Source organism: Schistocerca nitens, chromosome 1 (assembly GCF_023898315.1).
Source record: "Schistocerca nitens isolate TAMUIC-IGC-003100 chromosome 1, iqSchNite1.1, whole genome shotgun sequence".
In the NCBI taxonomy this organism is placed as follows: Eukaryota; Metazoa; Arthropoda; class Insecta; order Orthoptera; family Acrididae; genus Schistocerca; species Schistocerca nitens.
In genome coordinates, this window is record NC_064614.1 from 37777668 (window position 1) to 37793201 (window position 15534).

The following is a 15534-nucleotide window of genomic DNA, read 5'->3' on the forward strand; positions in this document are numbered from 1 at the left end:
ATTCTAATGTCACTGTTGAGCATGCCAAGTTTTTGATACCACAGCATACAAAAAGCACATTGAGGAGCCTTTCCTAGTGTGCAGAGCTGTATCTATACTTGAGTTGACATAAGTTGGCCCTGACAGTTGCAGTGGGTTGGGTGCAGCAGCTTCACAAGCCTACCTCAACCAATAGCAGAATGTGATTTTGTAAATGTCTCTGTGGCAATGCCTCAGTGTTGTGCACAACATTGTAGACTGCTACTGTTTACACCTGCAGCAATTAGAAGTATGCATCTGAAAGCAGGCATCAGCACTACAAGCTGTTGGAGATCTTCTTATTCCATCTCGACTACAGCATGTCAGATATTCCAAACATGCATTTGAGTGTAGACCAATTAGATGTAAGGACCATCAACAACAAATGGTGCCATGTCTCTTCAGTTATACTGACTTTCAATTGAAGCCTATATGTATACTGTTTCTAAGCATCAAGAAATTGAGGATCTCTCAAAAAAAATTTGTTGTGGTAAAATGATTGGAGATGACATATTCACGGTTAAAGATTAATTGTAACTGCGTACTGTGAAAGCACGCCATTTCATGGAAACAGCACATTGAGAATATACCAAAACGCACTATTCTTGGTACAGTTTGTTATAATTAAATATCAATTAATAACATATTTACAATTTAATCTTTCGGGAAATGGTAAGACACAAAGTATGGTATCATATCATTCATCATTGGTGTAGCATAATGAGTACAGATCTAATGTTATAAGGTAACAGGTTAGATTAGAGATTAGATTAGATTAGATTAGTTTTTCGTTCCATAGATCCGTGCTGAGGAGATCCTCGTGGATGTGAAACATGTCAATATTTTTTTTTTTTTTTATGCTGAAATAACAATACTAATAGTATGAGTATACACATCATTTGTTTCTATTAAAAAATTCGTCAATGGAGTAGAAGGAATTGGCCACTAGTAAGTCTTTCAGGCTCCTTTTAAACTGATCTTTATGTGTAACTGATTTTTTTATGTTTGCTGGCAAATTATTGAAGATGAGTGTTCCTGAGTAGTGGACCACTTTTTGAACTAAAGTAAGTGCTTTTAAGTCCTTGTGCAGATCATTTTTGTTCCTGGTATTGTATGTATGAACTGAGCTGTTTGTTGGAAAAAGAGATATATTATTTAGAACAAATTTCACTATGGATTAAATATACTGAGAGGCAGTAGTTAGTCGGGGTGTATACGTGGACAAGGAAAAAAAATTCCTGGATTTCCCAGTTAAAATTACACTTTGTCCCGGGTGAAAGCATACTTTTTACCTATTAACTGACAGTATACTTTCTCTTGGAACTGTATAACTTATCAGTCCTTTGAATGACTATGGTTTTATACACGGGCGTAGAATTTCCTGGCGCTTTAGAAAACAAAACACAGGGGAAAAAACATGTTTTGGAAAAATCTTTGATGTGCCCCATATTTTCGTATTATGAAAGTATAAATTTGATTTCCACCAAACACCACATGTTACTTTCCGAAGCATTGAAATCATGATTGCCATACGCTTTTGTAAGCCAGTGATAGCTCATGTCACGTGGTCTCGCCAGCTGATGACAGCGGGTATTCAGAGCTTAGAGCACGTGATGTAGTCAGCCAATAGCAACATCACTGTTAAGTAACACGAGGACACAAACAGGAAAAGTTAATGGTTTAAATTAATATACATAGTGCCGCTACACGAAACACAAAGCTTTCACATATAATATTGGTCTATAAGATTAATACGCTGCAAGAGAAGCTAAGCTTTCACATATGATGTTGGTCTTTTATGTGCCTATTACAATTTAAGATATATCACACAAACATGCCAGTAAAATTTTTAATAACGACATAAATTTCTGACCTTCTGGGCTCAAAATTCATCTAAATGGCTCGTTATCAACGAGCTGATTTTTAAATGATTTAAGAAATTCATCTTACATTCTCGCACATAGTTCAACTTGCGTAAAAGAAAATTTACTTTGATGGTAACGCTTTTCAAACCACCATTCGGAATATTTTCCCGCGACCTGGTAGAAACAGGTATGTTTCTGCAATTGCTAGAGAGTGCCAGATGACAGGCATCACTGCACTTGCGCAGCTACCATGTCATAGGGAGACCGTAAGTTCGTATGTGTAGAACATTAGAAGATCTTACATTATGTCATAAAAGAAACAAGACATCAGAGGATACTCCAAGAGCATCGGAATTTCTGATCCATACTAAAAAGTGCACATTTAAAGTGCACATTCGTATGTCCAGATTTCCAGTGAAGTAGGCCTTCTCCTTCCTCGTTCTAACAAACAGTCTTGTTATCACTAATTCTATAACTATTCCTGCCAATGTCAAAGCTTATTCACCGGTTAACTTCACTAACTCTGCCAGAATCACCGGTTTAGTTCCCCGTGGTTATTCTCCGGGTAGGCGTTGTTACACGTTCTTACAACGCCATTTCCGTGTTTCTTTCAGAATATAACTTAAAGCGGCTGCTAGCCGGGAACTGTACAACTGACCCTTACTAGTATAGCGATCTGGCCAAGAATTTTCTGTCAAAATTTCATTTTCTTGGATACACCAAGAAGGTAATACGTAATCTTTCTTACCTGTTATGCGTTTATTTCGACTCCTGTAGTCTGAATCTATTGATTTCGCTAGTAATTATAACAACTCTCATCATTCGCAAACCCAATCAACCACACAATCAGACAGTGGTTGCCATTCATCTGTTCGGCATCAACTCCGCTCAGCTCGTATAGCCCCTTTTGTCTGTAAAAACGTTTGTTTCTACATGCGATGAGGATTCCCCTGACAGAGACAGCATGTAAACTATGCACGCATTCACAGATCAACTTACAATTCATTTAGAACTCAACTTAGAATGTGTTCAATAATGTTCAAAAACCGACAGGGATGTATTTCAAAGTCATATGAATAATTGATAGAGTAATGAGCACTGGATGTTAGTCGCTTTGTGAAACAAGGTTTTTCCCCTCAAGAATATGAATTTGCCCCTCCCCCCCCCCTCCCCCTCCTAGATCTGGGCCTGCTGCACATGCAAGAATCTAGCAGCTTGGGTGCTCCAGTAAAATTTTGCCTGGTATCATCTAGCTGCTTGCTGTGACTGCTTACACAGCCAACAGCCACATTTCTGTAGCCAGAAGTGGGAGAAGGTATTACTCAAATGCGCATGCACATGATCCCGCTCGTAACTGCTACACTGAACCTAATGTAAACAGTTGTGACGTCACGCTCATCAGAGGCAATTTGTTGTTACAAAGCATTGCATAGTCTTCCTAAAGCCTTTAACACATTTTGCTGTTGGCAGACGCTTGTATGAGCACTGTGTTTTGTTGCTGAATATTGCACATTTCCTCTGCAATTTAAGTTTTATTTTCGTTTTTTCTCTCTTTTGTGTTTTATTGCTGCAGTATTATTCTGCAGTAGCAGGATACAGTAGTATCTTTTGTTAGAGTATCGGTTCTTACCAGTCAAAATTACAAAAATTTAACTGAAAACAAAAACAATGAAAAATTCCCGGAATTCTAAAAAATTCCCGGGTTTATCCCAGTTTTCTCCCGGATGATAAAATTCTGGGGTTTATCCCGGATCTCCCGGGTCGTATACACCCTGTTAGTATACCCAGGTTTCTACAGGACGTCCATGAATTTACTCCACAAATAATACGTATTACACGCTTTTGGACTCTGAAAACTTTTGTTTGACTTTAAGAGTTACCCCAAAATATTATACCACATGACATTATGGAATAAAAGTAGGCAAAGTATGCAAGCTTTTTCATTTTATGTCACCTATGTCTGCTAACACTCGTGTTGCAAATACAGATTTGTTAAGGCGTATCTGCAGTTCTGTGGTGTGCACCTGCCAACTGAATTTATTATTAAGTTGTAATCCCAGGAATTTAAGACTGTCAACTTCTTCTATCTGCACTTCCTCATACTTTATGCATATGCTGGGTGGAAACCTCGTACAGGTTCTGAATTGCATATAGTGAGTCTTTTCGAACTTTAATGTCAGTGAGTTGACTTTAAACCATTTATTAATATCCATGAAAATATCATTAGCAGATCTTTCTAGAACTACACTCAACATACTATTTATTGCAATACTTGTGTCATCTGCAAACAAAACGAACTCTGTTTTATGGCAGTGTAACTGATGAGAGATCATTAATGCACACAAATAAAAGCAATGGTCCTAAGATGAATCCTTGTGGGACACCACATGTAATTTATTCCCATTCTGATGATGACTGATGACTTAATTCTCTAGTCCCTTGCACTGACACCCTTTGTGCCCTGTTAGCAAGGTATGAGTTGAACCATTTTGCAGCACTTCCCGTGACACCATAGAATTCTAATTTATTTAAAAGGATGTTGTAGTTCACACAATCAAATGCCTTTGACAAATCACAGAAAATACCTGCTGCTTGTAATTTGTTATTTAATGAATTAAGTACATTTTCACTGTAGGTGTAAATAGCTTTCTCGATACCAGAACCCTTCAGAAATCCAAACTGTGTTCTTCATAATATGTTATTTGCGGTCAGATGGTTGAGAAGCTGCCTGTACATTACTTTTTCTAAAATTTTTGAGAATGCTGGCAAAAGTGAAATCAGTCTGTAGTTTGATGGTATCTCTTTATCCCCTTTCTTGAATAGAGGCTTAACATCTGCATATTTTAGCCAGTCAGGAAACATTCCAGTCATAATTGACTGGTTACACACGTAACTTAGAACTGTACTAAACTCACAAGTAAATAACTTAATTAACTTTGGCGGTATCCGTTTGTGCTCTTTCTCACATATATGGATCCATCTATCGTGTATGAACAACAGAAAAGTGATAAATCCGAATTGTGTATGTGGCTTTGTTCAGTGCAGTGGTCAAAAAAGTGCAGTCAAGATGTATAATGCTGGTACTGAAGAACTCATCTCTGATGTGCTGAAAGAAGAACTCACAGTAGCTAAAAAATATATGAATGACATCGAATCATTAATTAATTCTTTGAATGTCGATTTTAATCATTTTGTGAAAAATGTACAAAGTGAAAACTACAACACTCTCAAAGAAACCGTTATTGAAATTCAAAGTGCTCCAATATCTGCTATAGTTACGAAAAACCCGTTTGCACCCATTGCACAAGAGAAACACCGACAAATGAAATTATTGAGAGAAGACGAGACGAAACCAAAAGTTTATATCTTTGCAGACAGCCATGGACGAGATTTAGCCACTATTCTTATGAATATGCAATCTAAATTTTCCGTTACTGCCACAGTAAAACCCGGGGCTCCTTTCCAGCAAATAATTAAAGATTTAAGCCCTCAACCAAACGATGTTTGTGTAATTATTGCTGGAGCTAACGATGTTTATAAAAATGAGTCGAAAAATGCAATCACAGCATTGCGAAATGCACTGGAAAGAATCTCGCCAAGAAAAACAATTGTCGTTAGCATCCCACAGAGACATGACCTAATAAACAGTTCATGTGTAAATAATGAAATCAAATTCACAAACAGAATGTTTCAAAAGATATGCAAAGCATTCAAGGACGTGAAGTTTTTGGACAGTAATTCCGAAGAGAGAAACCATTTTACTCAACATGGAATGCACAGGAACTGGCTAGGAAAATGTGTACTCGCTAAAGCATTATTAGCAGAAACATTCAAACTATTTGAAAACACCACTCCTCCAATCATTCTAAAAGCACCTGTGCCCATTGAAACTGTACCATTGGAAGAAATACAGACAGTGTCGTCAAAATACTCCTTCAAACCTAATGGAACAGCTGAAGGGAAGACTTCATATGCAGCAGCACCTGTATGTGAATCAACACATACAGGTCTTTTATACAAAAGCAAGACAGCACCAGCAGGTACAACTCAAGTGGGAAACGTTAGTCCACTGCCAACTTGTGAAGCAGCAGCATTTAAGGAGGAAGAACAGTCATCAATAGCAGAAACAGCAACACCAACCCCCACAGGATCAAGTGTACAAGCTGACAGTGTAGAAACCTCACCAAAAGGAGATCCACCCTCTATGGCATAAAGGAGCACAGTAGTGACTGCAGCTGCTCCACATAGGATGTGCCTAAGATCGAGGAAGTCCTCAGCTGCAAATGGGGATTTTTTATGGTACTGGGGCAGAAGGGGGAAGGTTCCAATCAGAATGTAAGTAATGTAGTTAATAACAACAAATGTGGGTGTTACCAGCACAACAGCTCCTCTTCCCTGCAGAAAACTGTTCCTGTAATACTGGTATGTCAAAAGAAATAAAACTCAGTCCCAACAATGGCAGCACTACAACCAATCATGTAATTAAAAATAAGCTCAAAATTTTTCACCAAAATATTCAAAGCCTGCTCTAAGTTAGACCAATTTATTGTAAATATTGATGAACCAACAGGCGCAAATTGTGCTCATATTCTCTGTCTGATAGAACACCATATCACTTTTGGCATTGAAATGCTCAATATACCAAACTATGTTTTAGCTACCTCATTTTGTAGAGAGCATATGTGCAAAGGTGGGGCAGTTATTTATGTGAAAAACAGCCTGTCCTTTAATACAATAGATGTAGAGAAATATTGTGTAGAGAAAGACTTTGAGGCATGTGTCACAGAAATAGTAGAAGCTAACAAGAAACTGGTAATCGTAGCAGTATACAGGGCTCCATCTGGTAATTTTAAAGTATTCATGAAACAATTAGATTCTGTGCTATTGTATCTCACAAGAAAAAATACGGACATTATAGTGACTGGAGATTTTAATATAGATTTCCTAGAAAGCTCATCTTCTAAGACAGAGTTTGCAAATTTAATGCATACCTACAACCTTGTCTCCACTGTCAGTTTTCCCACAAGAACTACTGCCATTTCCAGCACTCTAATAGACAATATCTTTGTAGATATGAGTAAAACTAATCACATCAAAGTTGAAAAAGTCATAAATCGTCTCTCTGATCATGATGGGCCAATACTCACAATTGACAACTTTAATACAAATCAGAACAAAGCTAGTGCACAGTGGAAAACCATTAGAAACATGAATGAGGAAAATATCCAAAAATTCAAATTATGCATTCGGGAGACTGACTGGAGGTATGTTTATCTTGCAAATGATGTTAATACAAAATATAATTTATTTACTGATGAATTATCAGGTATATTTGAAAATGTCTTTCCAAAAAAGGTCTGTAGACTACAGAACAGGCAATCAAGCAAAAAACCATGGCTCACCAAGGGCATAAAAATATCATGCCAGAGAAAAAGGGAACTGTATATAATATCTAGACAATCCAATAATCCCCTGCAGATGAAATATTATAGGACATACTGCAAAATCTTAACTAAAGTCATTAAAAAATCTAAAAGTATGTCCATGCAATCTGAAATTAACTGTTCAAACAATAAAATCAGAACGATTTGGAATGTAATAAAGAGGGAAACAGGTACTGCACCATCTGACAATGAAAAAACTGCTGTCCTAAAAATTAACGATTTGGAAATAACTGATAATAAACAGATAGCAGAAATATTTAACAACCACTTTCTAAGTGTCACCTCTCAAATAGGTTGCAGTGGTGACCTAAGGGAAGCTTTAGATATTCTGAAACTTAACCTCCCACAATGTTTTAATGATATAAATATAACACCCACAACTGTTAATGAAATAAAAAAAAATAATTCACTCATTGAAAAGTAAAGGATCTTCAGGTATAGATAACATCTCTAATAAACTGTTGAAAGCCTGCAGTAATGATGTAAGTGTAGTACTTGCTCACATTTACAACACGTCTCTTTATGAGGGAGTTGTTCCAGAGAGAATGAAATATGCCATTGTGAGACCTCTTTTCAAGTCTGGCGATGCTACAGATGTAAAAAATTATCGTCCTGTCTCTCTCTTAACAACATTTTCAAAGGTTCTTGAAAAGGCAGTGTATAACAGGATTGTGGCACATCTTGATAAACTTAATATTATTAACCACAGAGAGTTTGGTTTTCAAAAAGGGGTTTCCACAGAGCGTGCCATATATTCACTCACAAATGATGTCTTGGAGTCTATTAATAGTAAGAAGTCACCAGTTGGTGTCTTTTGGATATTTCCAAGGCCTTTGATTGTGTAAACCACAAGATACTCTTGGAGAAGGCCTATCATTATGGAATCAAAGGGCCTATAGGTAACTGGCTAAAATCATATCTTGAAGACAGGAAACAAAAGGTGGTTCTAAATGGCTGCAACAAAGGATCTCCTAATCTAATAGATTCTGAATGGGGCAAAATTCAGCATGGAGTTACCCAGGGATCTGTCCTTGGACCCTTGCTGTTTTTAATATAGGTTAATGATTTACCCCTGTCCATTAGTAAAAATTGTGAATTCACAATGTTTGCTGATGATACAAGCATTGTCGTAGATGGTAAGTCTACTACTGATCTGGAGACTGATGTTAATGATATACTCAGAGAAGTTACAGCTTGGTTTTCAATTAATTCTCTTTCAGTTAATATTAAAAAAAAACTAATTTTATACAGTTCCACACAAAAAATAAAACTCTAGAAAATATAGTAATTGCTCATGACAACCAGGAACTACAACAGGTGCAATCCACTAAATTCCTGGGGGTTCACATTGACAGTAGGCTCAACTGGGAACAGCATGTGTCCCTTACTCTAAAAAGGCTTTCATCAGCAACTTTTGCTCTAAGAATAATTACTCATTTTGGGGACATCAACATTTTAAAATCATCTTACTTTGGGTACTTTCACTCATTAATGAGTTACAGAATAATATTCTGGGGTAATTCACCAGCCTCAAAAAAAATCTTAACTGCTCAGAAGAGAGCAGTCAGAATCATATGTGGGGTTCCTCCATGAACCTCATGTAGAAAACTTTTTACACAGTTAGGTATTCTGACCACAACATGTCAGTACATACACTCTCTGATGAATGTAGTTAATAAAGACTATGCTCAGTATGAAACAAATTGTTCATACCATAACTACAACACTAGAGATAAAGATGATCTACATGTTGAACTAAAAAATTTAACACTTGTACAGAAGGGAGTAAAGTATGCTGCTATAAAGACTAATTATATTAAATGTACAATAGAAAATGAAATGCTGTTCAAAGATATGTTAAAAAAATACCTGCTCGAACATCCACTGTACTCGTTAGATGAATTCTTTTCCAGAAGTAATGCCATCCCTTAATAATAGATGTATTTAGTCTCTTAGTTATTAGATGGATGATACAATATTATGTTAATGTTATAGTGTTAATATTATAGTTATAATGTTATAATGAGAATTTCTATACTAGTTTAATGACTGCTTGTAAATGAGAAAAAGTTATACTTATAATAGCTATATCATTGTATTATATTACTATTCTGTAGCATTAATTGTATTTGTACAATTGTATTGACACGTTCCACATCCAAGCGAATCACTCGCATGTATGGATCTATGGAATACGCATACCAAATAAAATAAAATAAATAAAATGATATTTCATCATAGCCACTACAATGCTTTGTTTTTAAAGACTTTCTTATGGAAGTTATTTCTTTTGGTGAAGTGAGTGACATATTCGTGTACTTGAAGCTATTTGTAAAGGCTAGTTTCAGATATTCAAGGGCATTATTTACTGATACTGACAATCCCATTCTATCAGTAACGGATATAAAGTACTTGTTAAATAGATTTGCCACACTATGCCCATTGGTTACTAAAGTATCATCTACCCTTAATGCTATTTGCTCCTGTTCCTTTCTGGTTCTACCAATCTCCTCTTTCACTATATCCCATATTGTTTTTATTTTGTTCCCTGACATTGCTATCTTCTTCTTGTACTGCATTTGTTTAGATGTCTGAATTACTTTTTTTAATATTTTACAGTATTCCTTGTATTTAGCTAAATCATCAGCATTGGAGCTATTCTTTGTCGACAGATACATTTTCCTTTTTGTCTTACAGGAAATCTTTATTCGTTGTGTAATCCATGGTTTTATTATAGACTTCTGTTTAATTTGAGTAACTTTAAGAGGAAAACAGTTTTCAAACATGGTACTGACATTGTTCATGAATGTGTTATATTTTTCATTCATGTCATGATCACTATAAACATCTTTCCAGTTCATATCTTTGAGCAGTTTTCTAAAACACTCAATTTTTGGTTGATTGACTACTCTCCTGTACTCAGATTTAGCAGTCTTGATAATCTGCTTACAATTTACATCTAAAACAAGGAGCTGCATGTCATGATCTGATAGTCCATTTATTACAGGTTTCATGATATGATTTTGTTCCTTTGATTTGCCTATAAAAATGTTATCAGTGACTGTCCTTGAGGATTTAGTGGTCCTAGTTGGAAAGTTTACAGTGTGAGTTAGATTGAAAGACAACATTACTAACTGCAGTAAATGTTTACTGGAAGATTGCATTAAAAAAATCTGTATTAAAGTCACCAGGAATCAAAATTTCTTTGTTTCTTCCTGTTAAATAACCCAAAAGAGCTTCTAGATGATTTATGAATAGATTATAATTTCCTGCGGGTGCTCGGTAAATAGATACTGTTATATAGGATCTGTTATGGAACTCTACTTCTGTTGCACATGCTTCTAGATGCTGCTCTAAACATAATTTATTAATGTCAATGTTCTTGATTTTATGACAGTTTTTAATAAATGTGGCAACTCCTCCTTCATCCATAGCTACTCTGCATAAGTAGGAAGCTAGCTTAAGTCCTGAAATGTCTAACATATCTATACCAGTGGTCACTTGATGTTCAGAGAGACAGATTATGTCAATTTGGTTAGATGAATTCATTTCATCAATACAAATGAGTAGTTCATCAACTTTATTTCTGAGTCCCAGAATGTTCTGGTGTAATAAAGATAACTGATAGTGCATACTAATGGGATTATAAATGCTTTGGCGAAGATGAAATGGCAGTTTCTGATTACTTTCTATTAAACATTGTTTAAATGGAGTCTGTTTGCTAAAATCTGACTCCTGTTCATCTGTTTTCTAAAACTGAGTGTGTCTGACAATCTCTCTTAAAACTCGTTTTCTTTCCCCCTTCCCTATCCTAAAAAAGGCATCCCTCTGACACCTGTAACCACTGGTATTTTACCACTTGTGACAGTATCCCCCCTTACGTTTTCTGCAATCAACCCATACAGTTTTCCCTTCCTTTTCCTATTGAGGTGAAGGCCATGCCTAGTGTTGCCCCACTTATTGATAGCATCCACAGGAATCAAACCAATATGGGACCCTATATCCATCCTAAGCAGCCACTCCAACTCCAAGTTCACCCTCCCGACGGAAGAGTTCAAATGAGGCCGATCATGGCGTCTCAGCACAGACACAAATCCCACACTCGTATGCTTCGTTGCTGATGCTATCTTCACCAGGTCACTCTCTATGGAATATTCAGAGTATGTGTCAATGCTATTTCTCGGACCACCCATTATAACCACGGCATCCTTCTTTGTGAAATCCTTGCATAAAGAACCTACATCCTCTGTTACCTGACCCAGATCTGCACTAGGCTTGAAAAAGTTTGTGACCTGGTACTCTGGACCTAGACTTCCCTGCAGAATTTGGCCGACACCTCTACCATGGGAACTACCTAACAACAGAACTTTCTTTCTCTTTACAAATTTCCCTACCTTTTTCAAGTCCTTGAAAGCTTGTGTGCCCTTTCTACAGCTATAGCTACATGAGCCTCATCCAATTCTGACTCAGGCAACAGGTCAAATCTATTTTCAAGATTTATGACAAAGCTGTCTGATGCTCTCCTTTGCCTGTTCCCCCTATTACCTGTTGCCACTTCCCACCTCTGTTCACCCTCCTCCCTCTTTAACCTGTCCAGATCCTCCCTTGCCTTGTCTAAGTCAGCTTGAAGAGCTGCAATTTTCCCTTCCTGTTCCAGTATTTTCCCATCTCTACTGCAGATCCTACAATACCACTGGTGAGCCTCATTTATGTCCCCATTTCCCACGCCACTACATTCGCCCCAATGAAAGAAACTACAGCACCCATCACACACACCCTGGAACTAACGATCCTACGGCATGCCACACACTTCTCACTCATGGTAAAAACAGAAATCGTATATAATGAATTTAAGTACTGACTAAAACATAAACAAAGGACCCTAGAAACCATTCAGGCAGATATAAATAAATTGAAAGAGTACCGAATTAAAAAACTGGTGATTACATATAAGTTTAAGTCACTGTTTACTTATGATACGTGCGTGTGAAATTAAGCCTAAAATCCGTGCTATAGGCAAGAGAAGGGAAATAAACTTCTTACCCCGTTTAATCTTCCTTAACACATCACTAACACTTCCACTAATGTAACAACACTTATATTATATTTATACCAACTGGAAACGTTTATCTATAAGTTTACCACCATGCCTGCACATGCCTCCCAGGATCTTCTCCCTCCTGGAGCACTTGTCTTCTCACTTGCTGCCATCATTGGAGTCTCCTCCGACATCTTTTCTAGTCCCGTGAGCAAGCATTTAGTGGTTCCAGATGGTAAACAGGCAATATAACAACCAACTCCTACACCTTACTCCAAGGCCCTGGACACCGCCATGGACTCAATTCTTAGGTTAGTGCCCCCTGCAACTGTGGGTGTCCTGAAGCAACAGAGCCATCACCACCTGGGTCATTCCCAGCCCTACTCTCTGTTACTGGCTGACAGTGGATTTTTGGCTTATCTGCAGGCGCCTATCCACAGTTCCCCTGAAGACATGGGCATCACTTTCCTGGGTGCTGCATGCCATCCCACATTGCGGGAGAAGAACACCAGATGTACACTGCCTCACAGTTGCACTGCCAAGGGGACAGGACTGTGCTAACCCTATGTTAACACATCTAACACAATGGTGCCATGGAGGCCATGGACATAACAAAATGTTGGCACCACTTATCTTGTTACAATTTATCTAGCCCATGTTGGCATCTGGTGGTATGGGTAAGGCAGCCAAGCAGTGGCACAATCAAACAGTGACCGGAGCATCGCAGTGAGGTCAGTACATACAGCTCACGGACAGTGCCGCATCATGAATTGGACTAACAACCCACCTACTGAAATCCCAGAGTGGAGGGCTCTCTTCCTCATTCTGTTATGATTCATTCACGTTCTCAGTTGAGTCTGCTCTTGGCACACTTGTTGCTTGTTGGGTCTTGGTCTAGCTCATTAAAGTGATTTGGTTATCCGAAATTTTCCTGTAACATGACATTTCAAAAGCTTGTATTATCTTTTTCCTGAACTTCTTATTGTCCACATTTCACTTCCATAAAAAGCTACACTCCATACACAAACCTTCAGAAAAGACTTCCTAACATTTAAATTCTTCTTAGATATTAACACATTCTTCTTGCACAAAAATGCTTTTCTTGCTACTGCCAGTTTTTATTTTATCCATCAATAGCAAAGCTCGACTATGCCTTTTAGTTTCCCCCTTCCTATTCTAATTCCCTTAGCATTGCCTGACTTAATTCAATTTCACTCTATTATCCTTGTTTTACTTCAGATTATGTCCATCTTACAATCTCTTTTCAAGATGCTATACATCCCATTCAACTATACAATCTGTTTAATTGTTGTTAGAAATTCTTTGCATTACCTGACAGAATTACAAGTCACTGGTGAACTGTAAAGTATTTATTTCTTCTCAATGAGCTTTTCACAGCACTCACTTTAATTGACAGAGGCACTGACCACTGTTGTACAATTTTCCAATGATAACCAATTGTCAGTTACAAAATGTCTACTAATATGTACCAAATACTTGTTTACCTTCAAAGAACGAAGAACATCAAACAGAGGGGATTGGCCTGACAGCTCATCATGCACTACACCATCTCCTGCAGTGTAGCATCCCTGCAAAAAAGAAAGAAATGTTACATACCTATGATATCAGTGAACTGGTTTCATATTGTATAAAATTTGAACTAACCAAACATCTTATAGTGTGGCCTTTCTCTGTTGATGGTGAATATCTCCCACGAACTTTTCTGCTATTCACGTCCGCTCCTTCAGCAATTACTTTGTTAGTTAACTGTAAAATACAAGAAACTCAGACTTATATTCAGTATTTATTTGAATCTGAATCAAATACTGAATTTGCTAAAACAGTTTTTTACAATTAAAAAACACTGTAATGACATAAATATTTTACCACTTGACTGGACACAGTATCATTATAGATTGTAATGTAACTGGACAGGTAAAAATCTACTCACCAAGTGGCAGCAGGAGAACACGCATATAAAAACTATTACATCTGCAAGCTATCAGAGCCAATGGCTCCTTCTTCTGACTGAAGGTTGTCCCCTTCAACCTTTCTGCCAGAAGAAGGAGCCACTGGCTCCAATAACTTGCATGCATAGTAACTCTCATACAAGAGTTCTTCTGCTGCTGCTTGATTTTTTATCCATCCAATCACATTATATTTTCACATTTTCATTACAGATTGTGAACACAAAATGGTTCGACTGGAAGGTAAGGCTAACAGATCCACAATTAACTGATTTTTATGGCATTATACATTTTCTTTCATTAGTACAGTGATGGATACAAAAGTAACACTGCATACAGGTGTTAAGATGCTGACCTCATGTTTAGGATGAGTGGGATTCCAGTATCCAGCAGACCACAGGATTTTAACTTTTAAACTACTTCAAGCAAATGTAAAGATCGATCCTCCACTCAGACTATGGCCATTTCCTTCTGAAATTAAGCCAGTACTTCATATCCAATTAATTAACTATCAAACAATGGAAAATCAAGTATGGAACATAACAATATTATGAAAAAGATAGTTGCTTCTCATCAAATAGCAGAGATGTTGAGTCATAGATAGTCACAACAAATAAACTGTCAATCAGATTTTATGCTCTAACCTTCCTCCCTTCTTTTTCTGCAGGAATTACAGGGAAATACACATACCATATTTTCTAACAAAATGCTGTCTGCTTCATGTAAGGTTAAACAAGGCATATAACACATCATAGAAACCTCAGCAAGATCAAATTAAATTCAGAGTGACATTTCCATGTGAAATTCAAAGACCATGGAAAGAACAGAGATAATCACTCACAGTTTTGTAGTTAGTTTCCCTACTAGAATAACTTCATGTACAAGCACACTAACTGATAACATATTTAGATCAGACCATATAGGTGATACAAGTACCAGGCAAGCCCTGAATGGTCACTCAGACCATGATGGACAAAAACACATGTAAATTAAAGTGAGCCCCACTGTAAAGCAGCTGAGATAATTAATGATGAAACTATCCAGTCTTTTAAATCACATCTCTGAGACTCACACTGGAGATCTATGTGTAATTTAGATAAAGACAATTCCATGTACAATCTTTTCACAAATGGAGTGTCACTGATATTTGAAAGCAACTTCCTAAAAATGATATACAGGGTGTCCCAGCTATCTTGTTCACC

At 37.1% G+C, this 15534-nt stretch overlaps 1 protein-coding gene across 5 annotated transcripts in view; it reads right to left on the reverse strand.

Moving 5' to 3' along the window:
* The window catches only part of LOC126240775 (serine/threonine-protein phosphatase 6 regulatory ankyrin repeat subunit C-like), an 881520-nt gene that overhangs the window by 168248 nt on the left and 697738 nt on the right, over nt 1-15534 (reverse strand). For all 5 annotated transcript variants that reach the window (XM_049947953.1, XM_049947951.1, XM_049947950.1 and 2 more), the window contains 2 exons: nt 14031-14132; nt 13871-13954 (listed from right to left, as the gene is read on the reverse strand). In XM_049947953.1, coding sequence (XP_049803910.1) covers nt 13871-13954; nt 14031-14132 — 186 coding nt within the window. The remainder of the gene's footprint in view (nt 1-13870; nt 13955-14030; nt 14133-15534) is intronic.